We start from the raw sequence: 23,410 nt of genomic DNA, 5'->3' as shown, positions 1-23,410 counted from the left end.
CAGATGAAAGCCCACATGGAGTTTGCTAAAAACACCTGAAGGACTATAAGATTCTCTGGTCTGATGAGACCAAGATAGAATTAAGGCCAAAAAGTTCTAAGCGGTATGTGTAGAGAAAACCAGGCACTGCTCATCACCTGTCCAATACAGTCCCAATAGTGAAGCATGGTGGTAGCAGCATCATGCTGTGGGGGTGTTTTTCAGCTGCAGGGACAGGAAGACTGGTTGCAATCGAGGGAAAGATGAATGCAGCCAAGTACAGGGATATCCTGGACGAAAACCTTCTCCAGAGTGCTCAGGACCTCAGACTGGGCCGAAGGTTTACCTTCCAATAAGACAACGACCCTTAGCACACAGCTAAAATAATGAAGGAGTTGCTTCACAACTCCGTGACTGTTCTTGAATGACCCAGCCAGAGCCCTGACTTAAACCCAATTAAGCATCTCTGGAGAGACCTAAAAATGGCTGTCCACCAACGTTTACCATCCAACCTGACAGAACCGGAGAGGATCTGCAAGGAGGAATGGCAGAGGACCCCCAAATCCAGGTGTGAAAACTTGTTGCATCTTTCCCAAAAAGACTAATGGCTGTATTAGATCAAAAGGGTGCTTCTACTAAATACTGAGCAAAGGGTCTGAATACTTAGGACCATGTGATATTTCAGTTTTTCTTTTTTAATAAATCTGCAAAAATGTCAACAAATCTGTTTTTCTGTCAATATGGGGTGCTGTGTGTACATTGAGGAAAAAATGTACATATATATATGTGTGTGTGTGTATATGTATGTGTATGTGTGTGTGTATGTATGTATGTGTGTGTATGTATATATATATATATATATATATATATATATATATAAACACACACATTTATTATATAAAAAAAAAAATTCTAGGACAATAATTAAAAAGAAATGTGTGATCAGGTTAGGCTTGGCTTGTATATGTGACAATTGAGCTCATTAAATGTCAATTCAAACACGCCATTCAGAAATTAGGCCTGAGCACCAACAGACACACATTTATTGTACATGTCTGGGTAATTAGTTCCTTTGCCTCCAGTAAATGGGTAGAGGAATTACTTGTTGATTTATTCTGCATTAAAGCAACAGAAAGCGTTGTTATAGCAACTGGATGGATAATTTATTCTGGTTTTCTGATCTGTATTCTGAAGAGATCTCCAGGTAACCTAGAAGCACCCTGATTCCTTTAATACGTGACACATTAAAAACTGTATACATAATAAATCCTGTATACTGCATGTACCGTATCTTTAATGAGCCTTGTATCTTTGCTTTTCCCCGATAGTAAAACAGTGTGCAGTCAGCATGTAATACTTCTCTTGTATGCTGTATTTTTTTTTTTTTTTGAAAGGCTTAGCTATGTTGGGGCAAATAGTCTTAGGGCCCGTTGAGAGATGTGTGTGTATATATGTGTGTATATATATATATCTCTGGTATAGCTCATGAAACGAGGTGCATTACAATGTCATTCTTCTACATTGTTAACGCACCATGTACCATCAATAGTGCATGTCTGTCTGGGCGGTTAAAGTTGATCTCTAGCTATAACTTTTTGTATTTCAGTGGTTTTTATTGAAAGTTTTCAAAACATTTTTAACATTTAGGTTTAAACTGTATACCATATCTCAGTGTTATTATACAGTGTGCCTTTCTAGAAAAGTAGATTATCTTCTGGCCTGCACATCTGTTACTGCGTATTTCTCCAATTCAGAAAAGGATAAAATGATAACATAGCCGAATAACATTTCCGTAGTCGAAAAAATAACTATGAATATCCCCTGGTTTTCCCGTCCATCCACTACTCTCCATAAAGGAGGGGCAGGAAGGGGGAAGACCAAGACCATAGGCAATTCCAGAAAAAGAAAAGGAGAAGAATGAACGTAAGAAGCAAAGAATATCAGAGGAGGAAGTGCACTCCCTAAGATTAACTTGGTCAGTCCCTGAGATCTCACAAGGGGTCAGACAAGTATTTAATCCAGGGTTCCAAGATCTTATCAAATAGGCCTCGTTTGTACTGTAGGATTGCTGAAAGGCATTAATTTACCATGATCCATGACAACTTGTTTTTTACCAGGTCGAAAGGGATCGTGGGCGTCTTCCATGATCTGGCAATTGCTATTCTGACTGCCGTAAAGATGAAGGCTACAAGTTTCTCTGCCTGTTTAGGTGTGCCTTCTATCGGGCGTCCCAGAGGAGCTTGTTGCAGTGATTTACCCACTTGCCAACCGCTGCACACACATATACGTCAGCAGAATGGCACAGGCAGGCAAATGGGCGTACCTTTACGTCCCTTTGAATTTGCCACCTATCGCGCGTGCGCCGTGGGAGTGTGCCCTCGGTTCCTGCGAACTCGATGTTCGGCGGCCCGCGATTACGACGAGGAAATGCAGAACGCGGAGATGCCTATGTAAACAAGGCATTTCCCTGTTCTGCCTAGCAACGTGATCGGGATCTACTGCTCAATCCAGCGCTGTTGCTCTTTGGCACAGCTCTCTCTCTCTCCCCTCACAGGGCTCAGAGGCATCAGCGGAACCCATTGGCTACTGCTGCTGTCAGTCAAATCCTGTGAGGAGGCGGGGCCAAGACGGGCTATGTGTGTCTATAGACACACACTGCCAGGCTCTGGATTGAGCTGGTTAAGGAGTGCCCCCATAGCAAGTGGCTTGATATGGAGCCACTCAGAAGGGAAGGGGTGCCAGGAGCATCAGCAGGGGACTCCAGAAGAGGAAACTATTGCACAAAGCAGACAAGTATAACCTCTTTATGAGTTTTAAGAAGAAGAAAAAAAATTAATCTTTACAATTACTTAACTTAAGCTTAACTACTTAAGGACCAGCCGCCGCCGTTATACGTCGCTACTTTGACGTTAAGTAACGTTATGGCAGCTAGCTGCCGTAACCCCAGCATTTTTAAAAATGGCAGACTGTTCTCTTTAAGATAAGTGGTCTCTGCGGTGGATTCGCCGCGAGATCACTTTTATCGGGGGTGGCAGAGGGAGAGATTTTTATTTTTTTCAAATGACGTTTAATTTATTTATTTATTTTTTTTTATATTGCATTTTAATGTAAATATGAGATTGGAGGTCTTTTTGACCCCAGCTCTCACATTTAAGAGGTCCTGCCATACTTTTTTTCTATTACAAGGGATGTTTACATTCCTTGTATTAGGAATAAAAGTGACCCATATTTTTTTCCCGCCGAGCTCGCACACAGAAGCGAACGCATACCTAAGTCGCGCCTGCATATGAAAACAATGTTCAAACCACACATGTTAGGTATTGCCGCGATTGTTAGAGCAAGAGCAATAATTCTAGCCCTAGACCTCCTCTGTAACTTAAAACTGGTAACCTGTAGAATTTTTTTAACCGTCGCCTAGAGAGATTTTTAAGAGTAAAAGTTTGTAGCCATTCCACAAGTGGGCGCAATTTTGAAGCGCGACATGTTGGGTATCAATTTACGTGGCATAACATTATCTTTCACAAAATAAAAAAAATGGGCTAACTTTACTGTTTTCTGTAATTCGAAAATGTTTTTTTTTAATTTTTAAAAAGTGCGCTTGTAAGACCACTGCACAAACACGATGTGACAAAGTATTGCAACGACCACCATTTTATTCTCTAGGGCGTTTGAAAAAAATATATATAATGTTTGGAGGTTTGAAGTATATTTCTAGCAAAAAAAAAAATGATTTTAACTTGTAAACGCTGAGTTAAAAAAATAGGCATGGTCCTCAAGTGGTTAAAGTGGTTGTTAAGGCACTATGTGCCTGCTGAGCCTTGGCACTGTGGTCAGTTTACGTGCCTCCGTCACCCGCTGCCATCTGCAGCTCTCCTCTGTCCTCTCTCACCCCTCCCCTCCCTGCCAGCTCTCACTAGTGCCGCTCTGCTCCTCTCCCCGCTGCTGCAAAACGATGTGATGATTATACTGTCCCCTCTGTTAGATAAGAACATGTGTCCTAGTGTCTGTGCGTTATAAAAAAAAAAAAAAACAGATTTCTACCCGATTTCACAGCGCCTTCCGGTGCTCATGTGACTTCTCGGCTCTCCCCTCTCCCCGACTGACCGCTCCAGCGGGTGGGCCGAGAATTCCTGACATCAGCCAGGGAGGCGGGGAGTAGACGAGGAGAGCTCCAAGGAGTCACGTGAATGCTTGTAGGGCGCTGTGAAATCGGGTAGAAATCTGCTTTTTTTTTTTTTTTTTTTTTTTTTTTTAATATTAGTTCTTATCTATTTGTTCTTATCTAACAGAGGGGATGGTATAAACATCACAAAGTTTTGTAGCAGAGGGGGGAGGAGAAGAGCGGCACTAGTGAGAGCTAACGGGAGGGGAGGGGTGGGAGAGGACAGAGGAGAGCTGCAGATGGCAGCGTGTGACAGAGGTACGTAAACTCACCACGGTGCCAGGTCTCAGCAGGCATGATAAACCATGGTCAGTTTATAGAGGGGAGGGCAGAACCAGGCAGTATCAGCCAGGTATTTCAGGTGATAGAGGGCCAAATTGCACAGCACAAGCACTGTGCTGTATAACATGCTTTAAGGGGGCGGGGGGGGGGGGGGCAGGCCCTGTTTCCACTGCTAAAGCCAATCACAATCCTGCTAGCCCCGCCCACCATCTGGAAGACGATGACACTACCAATCTCAGAAGGGATTTCACTGTGATTGAGAACCACAATCAGGTGACAGTTTGTGGAATTACTGTTGAGCTTCTGGGAACTTTGATTAAATTATTCCTAAACCTTTGCGTCACTTACTACTGAACCCCTGCACTCTGTGTTCCTTTAAGCCACAGCCAGTATTCAGCACAATGAAAATCACACCCAACTTTTCCTGTGGCGCAGAGCGCCGCACTTTTTCTCAGCTGCGGGGGCCCAACTTATGATCCGGCATAAAGGCCCACTGCTTTCAGAAAGTACCCCTGACCTGAGCTCATCATTGCGCATCCATTCCAAATGCTTGTATGTGACATCACTTACAAGCACATGGGCTGGATGCAATCAGTGTTGCCAACTGCCAGTATTTTTTACTGACCGCCAGTAAAAAAAATGCACTTTTCTTCCTGCCAGGGGAAGGTTGCCAGTAAAAAATATGGCTGTGACGCTCAGCTCAGTTCTGGGCCAGAGCTAGCAGAGACCATCCTAGTGCCTGCTACAATGTGTTTGGGCAGCGCTGGCGGGGGGGGGGTCTGGCGGAGGCGGTGCCTGAGCATGTTGTGTGATGTCATCATGCAAGGGAGCCAAGCAGAGTGGCCAGGAGCGGGTCTGCGGGATGGGAGGAAGGACGGCCAGGAGTGGGACCGTCAGTGCTGTTTGGTCTGAGGGGACCACCTGGCGTGGAGAGAGACTGTCACTGTGACCCAGGAGGGGACGCGTTGGTGAGGTGTCATCATCATCTGTGCTGCTGCACACTGCTGTCAGTGTCACTGTGAGAGTCAGTTTCATGTGTGTGTGCTGCCCATTCTAATTTCTTGCTCTCCAGAGTACTGTCCCTGAGCTACTTACTATATCAAAAATAAAAAGGGGAAATAAGTGTTTGTGATGTTTTAGGGGGCGTGGTCAACATCACCCGGTGACCACGCCCCCTAAAACATCACAGTCCCAGCATGCCCAGGAACTGTGATGGCATAAGGGGGCGGGGTCACCGCCTATATAAGTCACATCGGAGTGCTTAGAGAGCATTCCAGCCAGAGAGAGCGTCGTGTCAACATCAGAAGAAGGCAGAAGTCCGGGCCACTGCTAGCAAAAGAGCAGAAGATAGCGGAGGAGCCCGGCAGAAGACCCGGAGAGCGCGGAGAAGAACTGGAGAGACCCCCGAAGTCGGAAGAAGACCTCCGGAGCTGTCTAATAAATTACTTTAAAAACCTGTGTAGTGTTTTTTTATTGACATTTTTTCCCTAGGTGAATTGGTAGGGGTACGATGTACCCCATACTCATTCACATAGGGTGGGGGCAGAGATCTGGGGGCCCCCTTATTAAAGGGTGCTCCCAGATTCCAATAAGCCCCCCACCCGCAGACCCCGACAACCAACGGCCAGGGTTGTCAGGAAGAGGCCCTTGTCCTCATTAACATGGGGACAAGGTGCTTTGGGGTGGGGGTGGCCCGCAGGGCGCCCCCTCCCCCAAAGCACTCACCCCCCCCATGTTGAGGGCATGCGGCCTGGTACGGTTCAGAAGGGGGGGTGCTCGCCCGTCCCCACCCCCTTTCCTGACCGACCGGGCTGCGTGCTTGGATAAGGGTCTGGTATGGATTTTGGGTGGGACCCCACGCCGTTTTTTTTGGCGTAGGGAGTTCCCCTTAACATCCATACCAGACCGAAGGGCCTGTATGCTCTTGAAGGGGGAACCCATGCCGTTTTTTTATTTAAAATTTGGCGTGGAGTTCCCCCTCAAGATTCATACCAAACAGTGCCGGGCATTGGCGGGGATCCGAGTCCGATCCCCATGCTTGTCGCTCATTGGGAAAGGAAAAATCATTTTCCTTTTCCAGATGAGCAGCTCGGCGCGGTTATCCGCAGCTGACACAGTGCACTGCGATTACCTGCGGTTATGTGCGGATAGCTGCGCTAAATCGCTCCTGGACGCAGTCAATTCTATTTTTTCTATCCGCACGGAACCGCATGTATCTAAATCGCAGCTAAACGCAGTGTGTGAATGGGGCCATAGGAAAGCATTGTGTGCTTTTAGCTGCGGTAGAAAATTAGAAAATCCGCAGCTAAAAGCACAATTCTATCCATCCGTGTGAAAGGGGCCTAAAATCATTTACAGCATTTACTTTATAAAAAATCCCTTTTGTGATTGAGAGTGTGAAGTTGACATTTTTTTTGTTATAAAATCGGCACACAAATTTCTTTGAAAACATTTTTCGGCACGCTGTGCTCAAAAGGTTGCCTACCCCTGGTGTAATGTGTATTTATCATTTTCTACATGTTACATTTATACATTTTACATTATTAATGGCTTTGTCTAGGATAAAATGCAGCTGGGAATTCCTCGCATTTTTGTGCTCACAGATTTTGCTTTTCTTTTCATACTACATTGAATATAAATAACTATTACTATATTATTATAATTTTTTTACAGAAATAACATTGTGTGAAGTGGAGTTTAGGACACCGTGGCATGCACTTTAGAAAGTTAGGCTGTTGCCCAAAGCAGCATAGAGAGTCCTTTAGTAGTATTATTACTTTTACACACAGGCCATGAAGGGGAGAAGTTGGGTGAGATTTTGTCTTTTAAAAACTCCCCACTAGTATTCAAATTTAGTTCCGTTTAACAGTTAGAGATCAATACTTAGACGTTCTCTCTTTCTCGGTCAGGCGTGTGTGTGTGTGTGTTTTTTTTGGACACATACTGACTTGACTGTCTTTTTTTTTTTTTTGTCCCTCTCACAATAAGGCTGGTCATAAAATCTTAGCTTTCACTTGTTCAGCCCCAGTAAATGGTGTATATTGTGCATTATATTCTGACAGCTGGTATCCCCATCAGAATACCCACAAGTCACTGTTTGGCCAACAATTTTTCCTCCAGCTTCCTCAGTCTTCAGATTGAATGATGTTGCGCAGAGTGGTGGTGACTGGGCCACCCATAACTTGATATTCATCTGGTTCATCAAGAACTGGCTGACATATGCACTGTGTATGGCCAACTTAGAATTTAAAGTGGTTGTAAAGTGACTGGCCTCAGGTGATGCAAAGAGAGATGAAACAAATCCTCCTGTAGTACTGGTTTATCTGCAGTCTTCTCTTTTCTACAACTATTCAAAAAGCAGAATGTATACAGCTTGTCTGAGCTTTAAGAAAGTAGGGGGCGAGGAGTTGCACTCTGCAGAGCTCAGTGAGGGAAGGGACACCTCCTTCACACAGTACACTGGAACAGAGCTGAGGCTGTCAGCTCCCTTGCCTGTCACCTCTTTATCTATTTGCGTAAGGAAAACCTATCTGATGTGACTCGTGCAGATAAGAGGAACAAGGCAGCAGAGAGAAATGACACTTAGTGCTCTGGATTGAGACAAGTACACACTATAGAGCAGTGTTTCTCAACCAGGGTTCCGCGCAATGCCGGAGCAGTGTGTGTGTGTGTGTGTGTGTGTGTGTAAGGTAGCTGTCAATACAGACTGGGGGTTGAGCAGAGAGAGAGAGAGAGCACATGGCTAAATCAGGCGGTGACATCCAGTGTTTGGCAGCAGAGATGCAGACTGCAAAGATGGGGATCACACAGTTAGATGAGACTGAATGTAGCAGGAGGTGAGATCATAATGGCTTTGTTATGCCATAACTGTATATAAAGCTGTTATGATCTCACCTCCCATCCAGCCACGTGCCCCTGCAGTCTGAATTCATCTCTACCATACACTGGATGTCACCCCCTGCTACATTCATTCACATGTTCCCACTCTCTGCTCCCCCCCACCCCTTCACAGTCTGCATTCATCACTGCCATACACAGGATGTCACCTCCTGATCCAGCCGCATATTTCCACTCTCTGTACTCCTCTCTGCCACCCTTTGAGTTCAGAGGAAGCATCAGGTAATAATGTGCACTTGCAGTGCATATTAACCACTTCAGCCCCAGAAGATTTTACCCCCTTCCTGACCAGAGCACTTTTTACAATTTGGCACTGCGTTGATTTAACTGACAATTGCGCGGTCATGCAATGCTTTACCCAAACGAAAATGTGTCATTTTTTTCCCCACAAATAGAGCTTTCTTTTGGTGGTATTTGAAAACACCTGCGTTTTTTTTTATTTTTTTTACGCTATAAACCAAAAAAGAGCAACAATTTAATAAAAAAAAAAAAAAAAAAGTTTCACTTTTTGCTATAATAACCCCAAAAATGTTTTTAAACATATTTCTTGATATGACCTAGGAATACCATAGGTCCCTCTCATTAAGAGAGCACAAGAGTGTCACCACAATAAGTATAACATTTAAATATATTCATTCCTTTGTTGTTGTCTTATATTTTATAGCTCACCCTACAAAAATGAGGGGGTAGATCTCCCTCCTGGACACAGTTTGCTCCCAGTTGGGGTGCCCAGAGAGAGAGATACTACACACTGTGTACTACTCCATTTAATGATCTAGTAAAATTGCTATACAACGCTCAATAAATGTTACAATGTTATAATGTTAAAAGTGGCAAACAATGTCCATCGTTTATCATTTATATTACTTGAATTGTATGACCAAACGTCATGTTTTTCTTATCTGCAAAAATCAGTAAAAGACTAATGTTTAAAAAAAAAAAAAACTAATTTCTTCATCAGTTTAGGCCAATATATATTCTTCTACATATTTTTGGTAAAAAAAAAAAATGCAATAAGCGCATATCGATTGGTTTGTAGTGTAAAGATTTGTGGCATATATATATATATATATATATATATATATATATATATATATATAAATTTATTTTAACTAGTGATCTGCTATTTTTAGCAGTACTGCGACATTGCGGCAGACAGAACGGACACTTTTTGACACATTTTAGGGACCATTGACATTTATACAAAGATCAGTGCTATAAAAATGCACTGATTACTGTGTAAATGTCACTGGTAGGGAAGGGGTTAACACTAGGGGGCAATCAAGGGGTTAAATGTGTGTTCCCTCAGTGTGTTATAACTGTATGGGGATAGGACTGACCGGAGGAGGAGACCTGACCTTCCTACTTAGTAGGAACAAACGTTAGGTCTCCTTTCCCCTGACAGAACAGGGATTTCCCTGTGCTGGACAATACACTCAAAGCTCTCAACATCCATCACTGGCTCACTACCTGAAGCAATCCTGGTTTCTTCCTATCATTATACGCAGAGAAGGCGTTTGACAGGTTAGGTTGGGATTACCTAAGGTTGGGGGTCCCCCCGCCGCGCAGCGGGCGCGTGCGCCTCCGATGGCTCTTAAAGGGGACGACATACCCGTACGGAGTTTTGCGCAGCCGTGCCATTCTGCCGCAGTATATCTGCCTGAGGCGGTCGGCCAGCGGTTAAAAACAACATCGGGTTGTTATACATCCGCCACAATATTTGTTTGCAGTGAAACTCCATTTGAGAAACCCTGTGTTATGGATTTGCGGAGCGATAAAGGGAAGCATACTGTTTACTGCACTGTTCCTCTTATATGTGATATCACTTCAGATAGACTAGAGGAGGGCTAGTGGGGATCAAGGGAAAAAGGCATGTTACAACAACAGCTTCTCTGCGTTGCTCTGCATTTATTTGTTAATTGTTGTTATATCTACAGCTGGTCAGATCTAATGTTCCATGAATTGTAGATCAGAAAAACGTTTTCAAGGCTTGCCTGAGATTTCAAGGTAAAAAGGTTGAGAAACACTGCTATATAGAGGGATATGCTTTGTTCAAAATTTAATGTCGGAGGTTTACAACCTCTTTTAAACTAAATTGATCCCCCCAAGCTGTTTTCTGGTTGATAAATGATACATACCCTTACTTATACCTGAGCTCTGGGAATTGGGCAAAATGCATCCTTGCAATGGGGTCTCCCAGCACTGCAAGATTTAAATGCTTGTTAGGTCTATGGAGGAGATGAAGAGGCTCTATGAGAACATACTTAACTTAAGCCCCACTACAGCCGGTTCCAGCGCTCTTCTCTCAATGAAGCTTCAGTCTGTGGGTGGTTCCCCTTGCGTCATCAGTGTGCAGCTACAGTATTATCCTTGCACTCTACATGGAAGGGGCTGCAGGGTGACTTTCCCTTCCATTTCCCTTTCTTTTCAAAATTTCATTTCAATGAAATTGCCAGTAGGGGGCTTTCTCGCTTAACATGCACTTGACAGTTGGCTTGCACAGAGCTTCCCATTGAGTGCATTTTAATTAGGCATGTTATTTCTTCCATAAAATTCCTGGTGGACTTGCCAGAAATCAAGCTCAGAGTCACTTTTTCTTGATCATACATCACGGGACACAGTTAGGCTAATATTCTTTACCTACTGGGTTATACGCCATCTCTAGGTTAATGGACGCTGGTAGACAAAGTCTTAGACAGGTAGTCCGCCCCTATATAACCCCTCCCATACAGGAAGTAGTTTAGTTTTTTTACCAGTGTTTGCAAGGTAGATGGACATGTTTGAGCTCTCACAACTATATGCCATGCTATGTGATAAGTATTTTAAATTATTACCGGTCAATTATCAACTGACAGGATCGGTATAATTAAGATTGGTGCTGTGAATCTTTCTGCTTGCTGACCCATTCATTAAACGATGGACTTCACATGATCAGTAGCAATATGAATCTTTCCGTTGATGTCATTATTCATAATTTATTATCCATCCTCCACTCCTTTTTCATTTCATATCTTAATACACTGATGGAGTAGTCTATATACATGATATGTGTCTATATCCCTCGTGTTGTTTTAACTTTTCTTAGATTAATGTTTCTCTGTTGTTCTTGTCTCTTCCCACATCCAGTAAGGGTCTGCCTCACATCCAGAGGCGTAGTCTGAAGCTTGTGGGCCCTGATGCAAAATTTGACCTGCCCCCCCCCCACCTCTTCCACCATGTGTGCAGACACACCCACCGCACGCCAAGATACTCAAAGTGGCTTAAGACTTTTGAGTTCCCAGAGTATCTTACATTAGAGGACAGGGATCAGAGAATCCCAGCTAGTGACTAGAAGACACTGAGCGGTGTCTTACCTCACCAGTGACATCGGTCCCATCATGGCTACAGGACGGCACTCTTCTCCTCTTAACTCGCTGAGCTTGGTTACCATTCCATGTTGCCAGCACACAGCACAGACACTTCCCCATCCTGGGCTGTTCTCACCCCATGCTCCTCTCCATTCAGGAAATGGCTCACAGCTTCTCCCCAGCCAATGAGAACAGAGGGGTGTGGATGGTGGAAGGCAAAGTGGAAGCCCAGTACTGTAGCGTGGCTGTGGGGCCCTAGGGCAGATCGGAGCTGGACTTTGTGAAGGATATGATAATATGACAGGGAGGCCGCCGGGGCCCCCTGGAGCTAGGGGCGGGGTTGCGATTGTGACCCCTGCAACCCCTTATGCTATGCCCATGCTCACATCCATACATTAACCGATCAGAAGTTACTTTTCTTTCTTGTTAGTCCCCTGGATTTAATGCACAGATATAGTTGACTGTCTGTTATGTTTAGTATAGATGTGGCATTGGAATAAATACATCTTTCCAAAACAATTATTTTAAATCATGATTTTTTTATTTTTTTTATTTATGGTTCATGATTTATACATTAACCAGTTCAAGACTTGCATATCAATTACTGTTGAAATATATGTAATTATCAGTTTAATTTTACTTAATGCAATGTGACATGAAATTGGTCCATGATTTTATCTACGCATGTAATCTGTTTTGTTAAGATAATTTGAATATTCCATACATATGAATGCCTCAGGTGGGAGGTCCTTTGAGGGGGATGCAGTGTGTGTATAAGTTCCTTGATAGGATTTTGCGTACTTGCACCTGCTTATGGATTCTCCCCCAGATGTTCTTCATTCATGCTTTGATTGTGCAGAGAGGGTGATTTTAATGAAATTCATTTTGATTGGCTATCCACCCCTATTTATATGCACAGGCAAACCATGCCACACTAGCTATGATTAAGCACCAACACACGGTGTGAAACGCGTTAGTATTCGCCTCTGCATCATATGGACTGACTGTTTTGGATTTTAATTTACAAATAAAGGTGTTGTATCAGTGTGCGGCCACCCAGGACTCTTTCTTGCTCTTTGATCCATTGCAGAGCTTGCACCTGTGTGCCTCATCAGGGCATGTGCTTCAAGGAGCTCTTGTCTGGAGCAGCAACATTTTTCTTCTGTCATCAGGCGTTCCTTGTGCAAGTTTGCAAGGCGGCCACTTGGTCGTTGGTGTACACTTTCACAACGTTCTACGAAGTGGATGTGTTGGCATCTGCGGATGCCTCTTTTAGCCGCAAGGTTTGCAGGCTGCTGTTTAGAGGGTCTATTCCCTCTTGAAGGAGTATTGTTCAGGTTGGGCTCCAGTTTGTTCTGTGTTGAGCTCCTGTTACCTGGTTGGCTCTTGTGTTAGCCTTGGGATTTTTCGTTGTCCCACTCCTCCATGTTTGGCACTGCTTTGGGACGTCCCTATGGTTCTGAATAATGGAGCGCTGTGTCTGTCAATGAACGAAAGAGAAAATGGGATTTTTGACGTACCGTAAAATCCATTTCTCTGAGTTCATTGACAGACCCAGCACCCACCCCTCTAAGGAGATTTAATACTTCTGACACTGCTGGATACTAAACTGAAGGGCTATTGCAGAGAGGGGGGTGTATACCACCTAGGACTGCCCACAGGTGTAGCCAAGTCTTTTTTTTTTCTGCCTAGTGTCATACTCCTGTAGGGAGTGGTATAACACTATGGTTCTGAATAATGGAGCGCTGTATCTGTCAATTAACTCAGAGAAATGGATTTTACGGTAAGTCAAAAATCCCATTTTCTTTTGGCGGTATTTGATCACCTCTGCGGTTTTTATTTTTTGCGCTATAAACCAAAAATCTGACCATCTAAAAAAACAAGCTATGTTTTTTACTTTTTGCTATATAATAAATATCCAACAAAAAATAAATTTCTTCATCAGTTTAGGCCAATATATATATTCTTCTACATATTTTTGGTAAAAAAAAAAAAAAATCATAATAAGTGTAAAGTGATTGGTTTGCGCAAAAGTTATAACATCTACAGAATAGGGAATAGATTTGTCATTTTTTTATATTTATTTTTTTTTACTAGTGGCGGTGATCAGCGATTTTTAGCGGGACTGCGACATTGCGGTGGGCAGATCGGACACTCTTGACACTTTTTTTTTTTTGGGACAGTCGACATTTATAGAGCGATCAGAGCTAAAAAATAGGCACTGATTACTGTATAAATGTCACTGGCAGGGAAAGGGTTAACAGGGGGCGATCAAGGGGTTAAGTGTGTTCCCTGGGGGGTGTTTTGCTTACTGTATGGGGGCTGGGCTGACTGGTGGAGGCGAGAGATCGCTGTTCCTAATCACTAGGAACAGACTATCTGTGTCTTCTCTATATACAAAATAATTCTGCGCTACCCAAAGAGAAAAGGAAACGAAAGCAGCTAACACGACCAACAAAGTATAAATGGGGAAAGCAAAGAAAAAGTGTAGCGCTATACAATGTCCAACATGAACGACAATAGACCAGTCAATATGCAGTGAAAGGGATCAACCGTATCTAGGAAATGAACAATAAAAGTGGGTAGTCCTCATGAAAACATTTTAAACAGAAAATTCCGGCATCCCAAATGCAGACAAGCTCACTCCCACCGAGAGATGAAAAGGCTTACCGGATGAGATGGACCCAAAGGGGCATACGCCACGTTGGGTCAGATAAGGCTTGGGTGGTGAGTGGCTGTGCTTGGCTCAAAAAAGGAATGTTATCTCACAGATTACTGTATCCCTCCAAGTGGCACCCTGGTCCTGAAGGGTGTGGGCAATCTCGCACATATGGATGGTCCTGCAGATCCTGGAAGGGTGGGGTATTACGTGGGTGAATCCCTCAAGGCGACATTCCATGGACCAGGAGATGGTGTTAATAGGTGAGGAGAGAAAGGAAGGGCCACATAGTGTAAATCAGAAAACAACATTTTTTTATTTAAAATAAATAGATGTACACTCACATGCAAATCCAAAGCAAAAAACAGCGCTGTGAGAAAATGGCGACAGTGGGGTCCTACCCGACGCGCCTCGTCCCCCCAGACAATTTTTGTTTTCGGAATGTCCATGGAATGTCGCCTTGAGGGATTCACCCACGTAATACCCCACCCTTCCAGGATCTGCAGGAGCATCCATATCCGCGAGATTGCCCACACCCTTCAGGACCCGGGTGCCACTTGGAGGGATACAGTAATCCGTGAGATAACATTCCTTTTTTGAGCCAAGCACAGCCACTCGCCACCCAAGCCTTATCTGACCCAACTTGGCGTATGCCCCTTTGGGTCCATCTCATCCGGTAAGCCTTTTCATCTCTCGGTGGGAGTGAGCTTGTCTGCATTTGGGATGCCGGAATTTTCTGTTTAAAATGTTTTCATGAGGACTACTCACTTTTATTGTTCATTTCCTAGATACGGTTGATCCCTTTCACTGCATATTGACTGGTCTATTGTCGTTCATGTTGGACATTGTATAGCGCTACACTTTTTCTTTGCTATCTGTGTCTTCTCCCCTGACAGAACGGGGATCTGTTTGTTTACACTGACAGATCCCCGTTCTGCCTGTCTCTGGAGCGATCGCAGGTGGCCGGCAGACATCGAATCCGCCAGACCCGCTGGTTGGCTCCCCCGCTCATGAATGGGCGTGCCCACAAATTGCCGTGTATGCGCCCGACATACAATGATGGCGATTTGTGAGGGGAGTCAACCTGCCGCCGTACAACTGCGGTGGGCGGTCTGTAACTAGTTAAAGAAGAGTCCCACAAACCATTAAAGCCTGTGGGGATCTTTCAAATGTGAAAGTACAGAGGATAAATATTGCTTTCAGTAATCTAGCCACAATTTTTTTCCATGACCATACACCAAATGCAGAGGAAAAAAAAGCCGTTTTCAATTTAATTGCAATGAGAGAAATCTGAAAGGTGATTGACTTCTCAGTCTATTTAAGCTTTTTGTTACTTTATGAAAGGTCTAAAGGGTCAGTCCAGCTAAAACTGCTTATTTCGTTTTGGATACCCTTTAATGAGTTGATCACCCACTAGCTTCTTTTATGCTTTAGCAATAAAGGAAGAATCCCTCTTTCTGCATTCCCAGTTCTAGCTACCTGCTTTGGACTTTACAAGGAGGGTTACTCCAGTGTTTTTCTATGTGTTTTATTGTGGAGATTACAGGTAGAGCAATGGCACTCCTGTTGATGCAGCAAGAGGATTGAGATTACATGAGTAAGGGAGGTGGTGGAGCCAGAAACTTCAGTGAGAAGGTCAAGCTAGTACAGTCCCAAACAGCGGGCCATTCAAACCTCAATGATCTATCTATAGGGCTTTGGCCATAGACTGATCTAAATTCAGCCATCAGCTGCAGCTGCTGATGAGGGTATTTGCCCTGTGGGTTGTGCAGCTGTCAGAATACAATGGCCTAGTGCGGCTATTCTCCCAATCATCAGCCCTAAATAAATAAAAAAAAAAACGAATCGTGCATGGCTAGCCTAAAGCCTCGTACACGATCAGATTGTTGACAGGGGATTGTCTGTTTGACAGACTGTTGTCTTAAAATCTGACCGCTAGTACGCTCCTTCTGACAATTGTTGTCCAACTTTCGGCCAACAAATGTTGGATGGCAGGCTAGTAAATTTTCAGCGGACAACGGTTGGTTGTCTGATTTTCATATCATCAGTACACAAGTCTGTCACACAAAAGTCGAAAGTACAAATACGCATGCTCGGAATCAGTGCTCACCAAACATGAAATTAGCAGAAAGGGCCCAAAGGGTGGCGCTCAAGACCTAAAATTCCTCATAGTACGTCACTATGTTCGTGTTTGTTGGCCGACAATTGTGTACTGTTAGTATGCAAGACAAGTTCCTGTCACACACCCTTTGGACAAAAATCAGACTCTCGGTTTGCCAACAATCGGATCGTGTGTACGAGGCTTTAGTAATAATGTTGGGTAGTCTCACCCTTTTTTCAAAGGTTTTCTTTACTTTGCGGTACATGGAGATTCCAAAGCTACCATAGTGGGCAATTCTGAAACCATTATCTATTATAAATGTATGTTGGCTGAAACAACATTACAGATATTTGTTAAAAATTGCATATTTCCCAAAGCACTGGTTTAACGTCTTTGTTTTGTATTGTAGATATTTCTTCTGGCCTGTCCACCATGTAAAGTTGCCACAGTAGTATTCAGGTGAGTATGGTACTATTAGATAATAGTAAGTTTCATTGCTGTGATAATTTACAAACTGTATTGCCAAAGGTTTTATTACAGGGGCAGATTTCATAAAGAGAATAGTGTCCAAAGGTTGTTGTGTGTATCCAGGGGCATTTTAATCCAGTTCTATACTGTACTGACATTTCAGAACCCCATTCCTACCTTCCTACTCATGTAAGCTATGTACGGTCTATGCTGGACTTGTTGGACTGATTTTATTTTAGAACTAGTTTACAATAAACTTTTCTAAGAGAAATGCAGGAGCTACCATTGCTGACCTGCATCTGAAAGTACCACTTGCCTGGTTGTTAAGCTGATCCTCCTGGCTTCAGTACATTGATTTTTCTGAAATATGTGCTTGTTCTTCACCAGTCACTCTAGAGTCTGAAAGGAGTTGTAAAGTCAGAAGGTTTTTTATCTTAATGCATTAAGATAAAAAGCCTTTTGTGTGCAGCAGCTACCCCAGCACCCCTAATACTTACCTGAGCCCTATCTCTGTCCACTGATGTCCACGAGTGTCTCGGCCATCCGAGACTCTTCCTTGCCATTGGCTCCCGCTGCTGTCAGTCTGCCAATCAGAAGAGAGAGGAGGCATGGCTGTGCCACAGCTCCGTGCCTGAATGAACACAGGGAGCTGTGACTCGGCTTGGGTGCCCCATAGCAAGCTGCTTGCTGTGGGGGCACTCGACAGGAGGGAGGGGCCAGGAGCACCGAAGAGGGACCAAAGAACAGGAGGATCTGGGCTGCTCTGTGCAAATCCACTGCACAGGGCAGGTATGTTTAACATGTTTGAAAAAAAAAAAATACCAGACTTTATAATCACGTTAATGCCCTGTACACACGGTCGGATTTTCCTCAGGAAAATGTTCTATGGGAGCTTGTTGTCGGAAATTCAGACCATGTGTGTGTAGGCTCCATCACACATTTTCCATAGGAATTTCCATCACACAAAATTTGAGATCTGGATCTCAAATTTTCCGACAACAAAATCCGTTGTCAGAAATTCCGATCGTGTGTACACAATTTCGACGCACAAAGTTCCACGCATGCTCAGAATCAAGCAGAAGAGCTTAATTTTTCTCGGCTCGTCGCAGATGTTGTACATCACCGCGTTCTTAACGTTCGGAGTTTCCGACCAACTTTGTGTTACCGTGTGTATGCAAGACAAGTGTGAGCCAACATCTGTCGGAAAAAAAACATGGATTTTGTTGTCGGAAAATCCTATCGTGTGTACGGGGCATAAGTCTTTATTTGCATGCTTGTTCAAGTTAGTGACTTAAAGTGCAGCATGACAGCCAGGCAACAACTACACGCTGTGTAAAATCTACATAAAAACAGAATGCAATGATTTGTGAATCTCATAAATCCATATTTTTTATTCACAATAGAAAACAAATGTTTAAAGTGAGAAAATGTACCATTTTAACAAAAAAAATAAGATAATTTTGAAATTGATGGCAGCAACACACCTCAAAAAAAGTTGGGACAGGGCCATGTTGACCACAGTGTAGCATCTCCTCTTCTCTTAACACTCTGTAAATGTCTGGGAACTGAGGAGACCAGTTGCTGGAGTTTTGGGAGAGGAATGTTGTCGTATTCTTGCCTGATATAGGATTCTAAATGCTCAACAATTTTGGGTGGACTTTCTCATATTTAACGTTTCAAAATGCAAATCTCTAAGGCCCCTTTCACACGATCGGACCGTTCATGTCCGCCTGTCAATTTTCACGGCGGACCTGAACGGGCGCTCCATGTTAGCCTATGGAGCGACGGATGTCAGTGGAGATATATCCGCTGACATCCGACCCGGTCCGATCCGCTAAAAGCAGAAGGATGGCCTTACATCCAGATCCGTCGCTATCGGATCGGGTGAGATCTAACGAAAACGGACATGCTGTCTGTTTTCATCCGATCCCTCCATAGGCAGCAGCGGCGCCTGACAAGCCCCTCCCCGCTCAGTGAGCAGAGAGGGACCTGTCATCCGCCAGCTCAGCGGAGATCAACGAACTGATCTCCCGCTAAGCCGGCGGACCAAGGCGGGCTCCTTGGAAACGGAGTCCGCCTCGTGTGAATGAGGCCTAAGATGCTTTTTTTTTTTTGCCAGTTAACCTGATTAGTTGCAAACTCTTCATCCAGCTCTTCCTTGTTATTACCACTTACTTTGTCAGATTTTTGTTGCCATGTCCCAACTTTTTGAGATGTGTTGACGCCATCAATTTCAAAATTACCTGATTTTTTTTCTTAAAATGGTTTAAACATTTGATATATTTTCTATTATGAATACAATATGAGTTTGAGATTTGAAAATCATTGCATTCTGTTTCTATGTAGCTTTTACAAAGTCCCAACTTTTTTTGAATCGGGTTTTTAGCATTTGCGGAATGAGATGTTATCACTGGTAGCCTCCATTGAGTAAGGAACATGAAATGAGAACTCCTGGTCCTAGTACAGGCCTGTTTCATCTTCACATTGCCCTTTAGCAGCCAAAATTTCCTATTCAAAAGATTACTGAAGAAATTACATTTTCCAAATTAGATATAAGATGTCGGTTTTTCTTCCTTTTTTTTTTTTTTAGGTTACAGATGCATATGCTGAATGGAGCTCTTCTTGCATTGCTCTTTCCAGTGCTGAATACGCGAATGGTACGTAGATTGTGTTACTGGCTTATCTCTTCTAAAGGGGAATAGCTGTTGCTTTCTTGCCTATATAGTGTGTGTATGTGTGTGTGTAAATACACTGAGCAAAATTATAAACGCTTTTGTGTTTGCCCTATTTATCATGAGCTGAATGCAAAGATCTACGTATATGTACACAAAAGGCCTATTTCTCTCAAATATTGCTCACAAGTCTGTCTAAATCTGTGTTCGTGAGCACTTCTCCTTTGCCGAGATCCATCCATCTCACAGGTGTGGCATATCAAGATGCTGATTAGACAGCATGATTATTGCACAGGTGTGCCTTAGGCTGGCCACAATAAAAGGCCACTCTAAAATATGCAGTTTTATCACACAGCACAATGCCACTGATATCGCAAGTTTTACGGGAGTGTGCAATTGGCTTGCTGACTGCAGGAAGGGCTGTTGCCCTTGAGTTGAATGTTCATTTCTCTACCATAAGCCGTCTCCAAAGGCGTTTCAGAGAATTTGGCAGTACATCCAACCGGCCTTACAACCGCAGACCACATGTAACCACACCAGCCCAGGACCTCCACATCCAGCATCTTCACCTCCAAGATGATCTGAGACCAGCCACCTGGACAGCTGCTGCAACAATCGGTTTGCATAACCAAAGAATTTATGCACAAACTGTCGGATCCCTCTCAGGGAAGCTCATCTGCATGCACGTGGTCCTCATCGGGGTCTCGACCTGACTGCCGTTTGTCGTAACTGACTTGAGTGGGCAAATGCTTACATTCAATGGCGTCTGACACTTTGGAGAGGTGTTCTCTTCACGGATGAATCCTGGTTTTCACTGTACAGGGCAGATGGCAGACAGCGTATATGGCATCGTATGGGTGAGCGGTTTGCTGATGTTAACGTTGTGGACCATGGTGGGCACGGGGTTATGCTATGGGCAGGCGTATGCTATGGGCAACAAATACAGGTGCATTTTATTGATGGCATTTTGAATGCACAGATACCGTGACAAGATCCTGAGGCTCATTGTTGTGCCATTCATCCACGACCATCACCTCATGTTGGAGCATGATAATGCACGGCCCCATGTTGCATGGATCTGTACACAATGTTGCATGGATCGGTACACAATTCCTGGAAGCTGAAAACATCCCAGTTCTTGCATGGCCAGCATACTCACCGGACATGTCACCCATTGAGCATGTGTTTGGGATGCTTTGAGTCAGCGTATCCAGCAACTTCGCACAGCCATTGAAGAGGAATGGACCAACATTCCACAGGCCACAATCAACAACCTGATCAACTCTTTGTAAAGGAGAGGTGCTGCAATGCGTGAGACAAATAATGATGGTAACAACAGATCCTAGTTTTTGGACCCCCAACCCCCCCCCCCCCCCAATACAGTAAAACTATACATTTTGGAGTGGCCTTTTATTGTGGCCAGTCAAAGGCACACCTGAGCAATAATCATGCTGTCTAATCAACATCTTGATATGCCACACCTGTGAGGTGGATGGATTATCTTGGCAAAGGAGAAGTGCTCACTAACACAGATTTATGTATATGTGTGTGTGTGTGTGTGTGTGTGTGTGTGTGTGTGTGTATATATATATATATATATATATATATATATATATATATATATATATATATATATGTATGTATATATATATATGTATATATATAAAAAATTATTTTATATTATATTATATTGTTTTGTTGCTTCACAACCTAGCATTAACATGGATTGTTTGAGGATTTGCATAATTTAATTTACAGAACATGCCCACAACTTTGAAGATGTGGTGTTTTTTTTTTTTTTTTTATTGTGAAGCAAACAACAAATATAACAAAATACCAGAAGTATGTGCATAACTATTCATCCCCCTAAAGTCAATACTTTGTAGAGCCACCTTTTGTGGCTATCACAGCTCCAAGTCCCTTTGGATAAGTCTCTATGAGCTTGCAAATCTTACCACTGGGATTTTTGCCCATTCCTCCTTGCAAAACTGCTCCAGCTCCTTCAAGTTGGGATGGTTTGCGCTTGTGAACGGCAATCTTTAAGTGTGACCACAGATTTTTTTTATTGGATTGAGGTCTGGGCTTTGATTAGGCCATTCCAAAGTGTTGCTTTAGCAGTGTGTTTGGGGTCATTCTCCCGCTGGAAGGTGAACCTATGCCCTAGCCTCAAATCACACATAGAGTGGTACAGGTTTTGGTCAAGAATATCCCTGTATTTAGCACCATCCATCTTTCCCTCAACTCTGACCAGTTTTCCAGTCCCGACTGCTGAAAAACCTCCCCACAGCATGATGTTGACACCACCATGTTTCACTGTGGGGATGGTGTTCTTTGGGTGATGTGATGTGTTGGGTTTGCGTCAGACATGCGTTTTCTTTGATGGCCAAAAAGTTCAATTCTAGTCTCATCAGACCAGAGCACCTTCCTCCATACATTTTGGGAGTCTCCCTTATGCCTTTTTTCGCAAACTCAAAACGTGCCATTTTGTTTTTTGCTGAAAGTAATGGCTTTCTTCTGACCACTCTGCCATAAAGCCCAACTCTATGTAGCATATGGCTTACTGTTGTCCTATGTACAGATACTCCAGTCTCTGCTGTGGAACTCTGCAGCTCCTCCAGGGTTACCTTAGGTCTCTGTGCTGCCTCTCTCAATAATGCCCTCTTTTACCGGTCCATGAGTTTTGGTGTGCGGCCGTCTCTTGTCAGGTTTGCTGTTGTGCCATGTTCATTTGGTTATGATAGATTTGATGGTGCTCCTAGGGATCATCGAAGATTTGGATATTTTTTTTATAACCTAACCCTGACTTGTACTTCTCAACAACAATGTTCCTAACTTATTTGGAGAGTTACTTGGGCTTCATGGCAGTGTTTGGTTAGTGGGGCCTCTGGGGCCTTTCAAAAAGGTGTGTATATGTAATGACCGATCATGTGACACTTAGATTGCACACAGGTGGACATCTTTTCACTAATTATTTGATTTCTTAAGGTAATTGGTTGCACCAGAGCTTTTTATGGGCTTCATAACAAAGGGGGTGAATACATACGCACATGCCAATGATCATTTGTTTATTTCTGAAAAATAGTTTTATGTATATATTTTTCTAATTTTACTTCACCAACTTAGACTATTGTGTTCTGATCCATCACATATAATTCAGGTTAAAAAAAATGAAACTAAAGGCTGTAATGTAACACAATAGGTGTGTGTGTGTATATATATATATATATATATATATATATATATATATATATATATATATATATATATATATATTTTAACATCACACTGGATATGTACCATACAGTGGATATAAAAATGTCTACACACCCCTGATAAAATGTCAGGTTTTTGTGATGTAAGAAAATGAGACAAGGTTAAATAATTTCAGAACTTTTTCCACCTTTTTAATGTGACCTATAAACTGTACAACTAAGTTGGAAAATAAATTGATATCTTTTAGGCAGAGGGAAGTAAAAATAAAATAATATGGTGAAAAAGTAAGTACCTCAGAGGTGGGATTTTTAAAGCAATTTTGAAATACAACAGATATTCAAAAAAGTTTTATTGAGACAAACAACATCAACATGATGTTCCCAATTAGGGTAGTACGATAGAAAAAAACATGTACATGTATCATGATATTGCATAGTAATCATCTAAAGTGGTAGCACTACACATGGTAAAACCATCCATATAAATTCCAAATGATGGTGAGCAGTGGGAATGTCAAACACGTTTCAAAATCTGTATGAATTTAAATCTTCTTCAGGGACTAGTACCACTTCTGAAAGTATAAAGTACAAATGCAATTTAGAAACCCAAAATTCCATATGAACATTTTGA

General features: G+C 43.0%; 1 protein-coding gene across 1 annotated transcript in view; it reads left to right on the top strand.

Annotated features, from left to right (window-relative positions):
• The window catches only part of TMEM164 (transmembrane protein 164), a 166,193-nt gene that overhangs the window by 94,691 nt on the left and 48,092 nt on the right, over positions 1-23,410 (top strand). The window contains exons 2-3 of the mRNA XM_073599366.1: positions 16,837-16,886; positions 19,486-19,552. Coding sequence (XP_073455467.1) covers positions 16,837-16,886; positions 19,486-19,552 — 117 coding nt within the window. The remainder of the gene's footprint in view (positions 1-16,836; positions 16,887-19,485; positions 19,553-23,410) is intronic.

The sequence above is a fragment of the Aquarana catesbeiana genome, linkage group LG09, assembly GCF_042186555.1.
Source record: "Aquarana catesbeiana isolate 2022-GZ linkage group LG09, ASM4218655v1, whole genome shotgun sequence".
NCBI classification, from domain to species: domain Eukaryota; kingdom Metazoa; phylum Chordata; class Amphibia; order Anura; family Ranidae; genus Aquarana; species Aquarana catesbeiana.
This window is presented reverse-complemented; position numbering and strand designations above follow the sequence as displayed.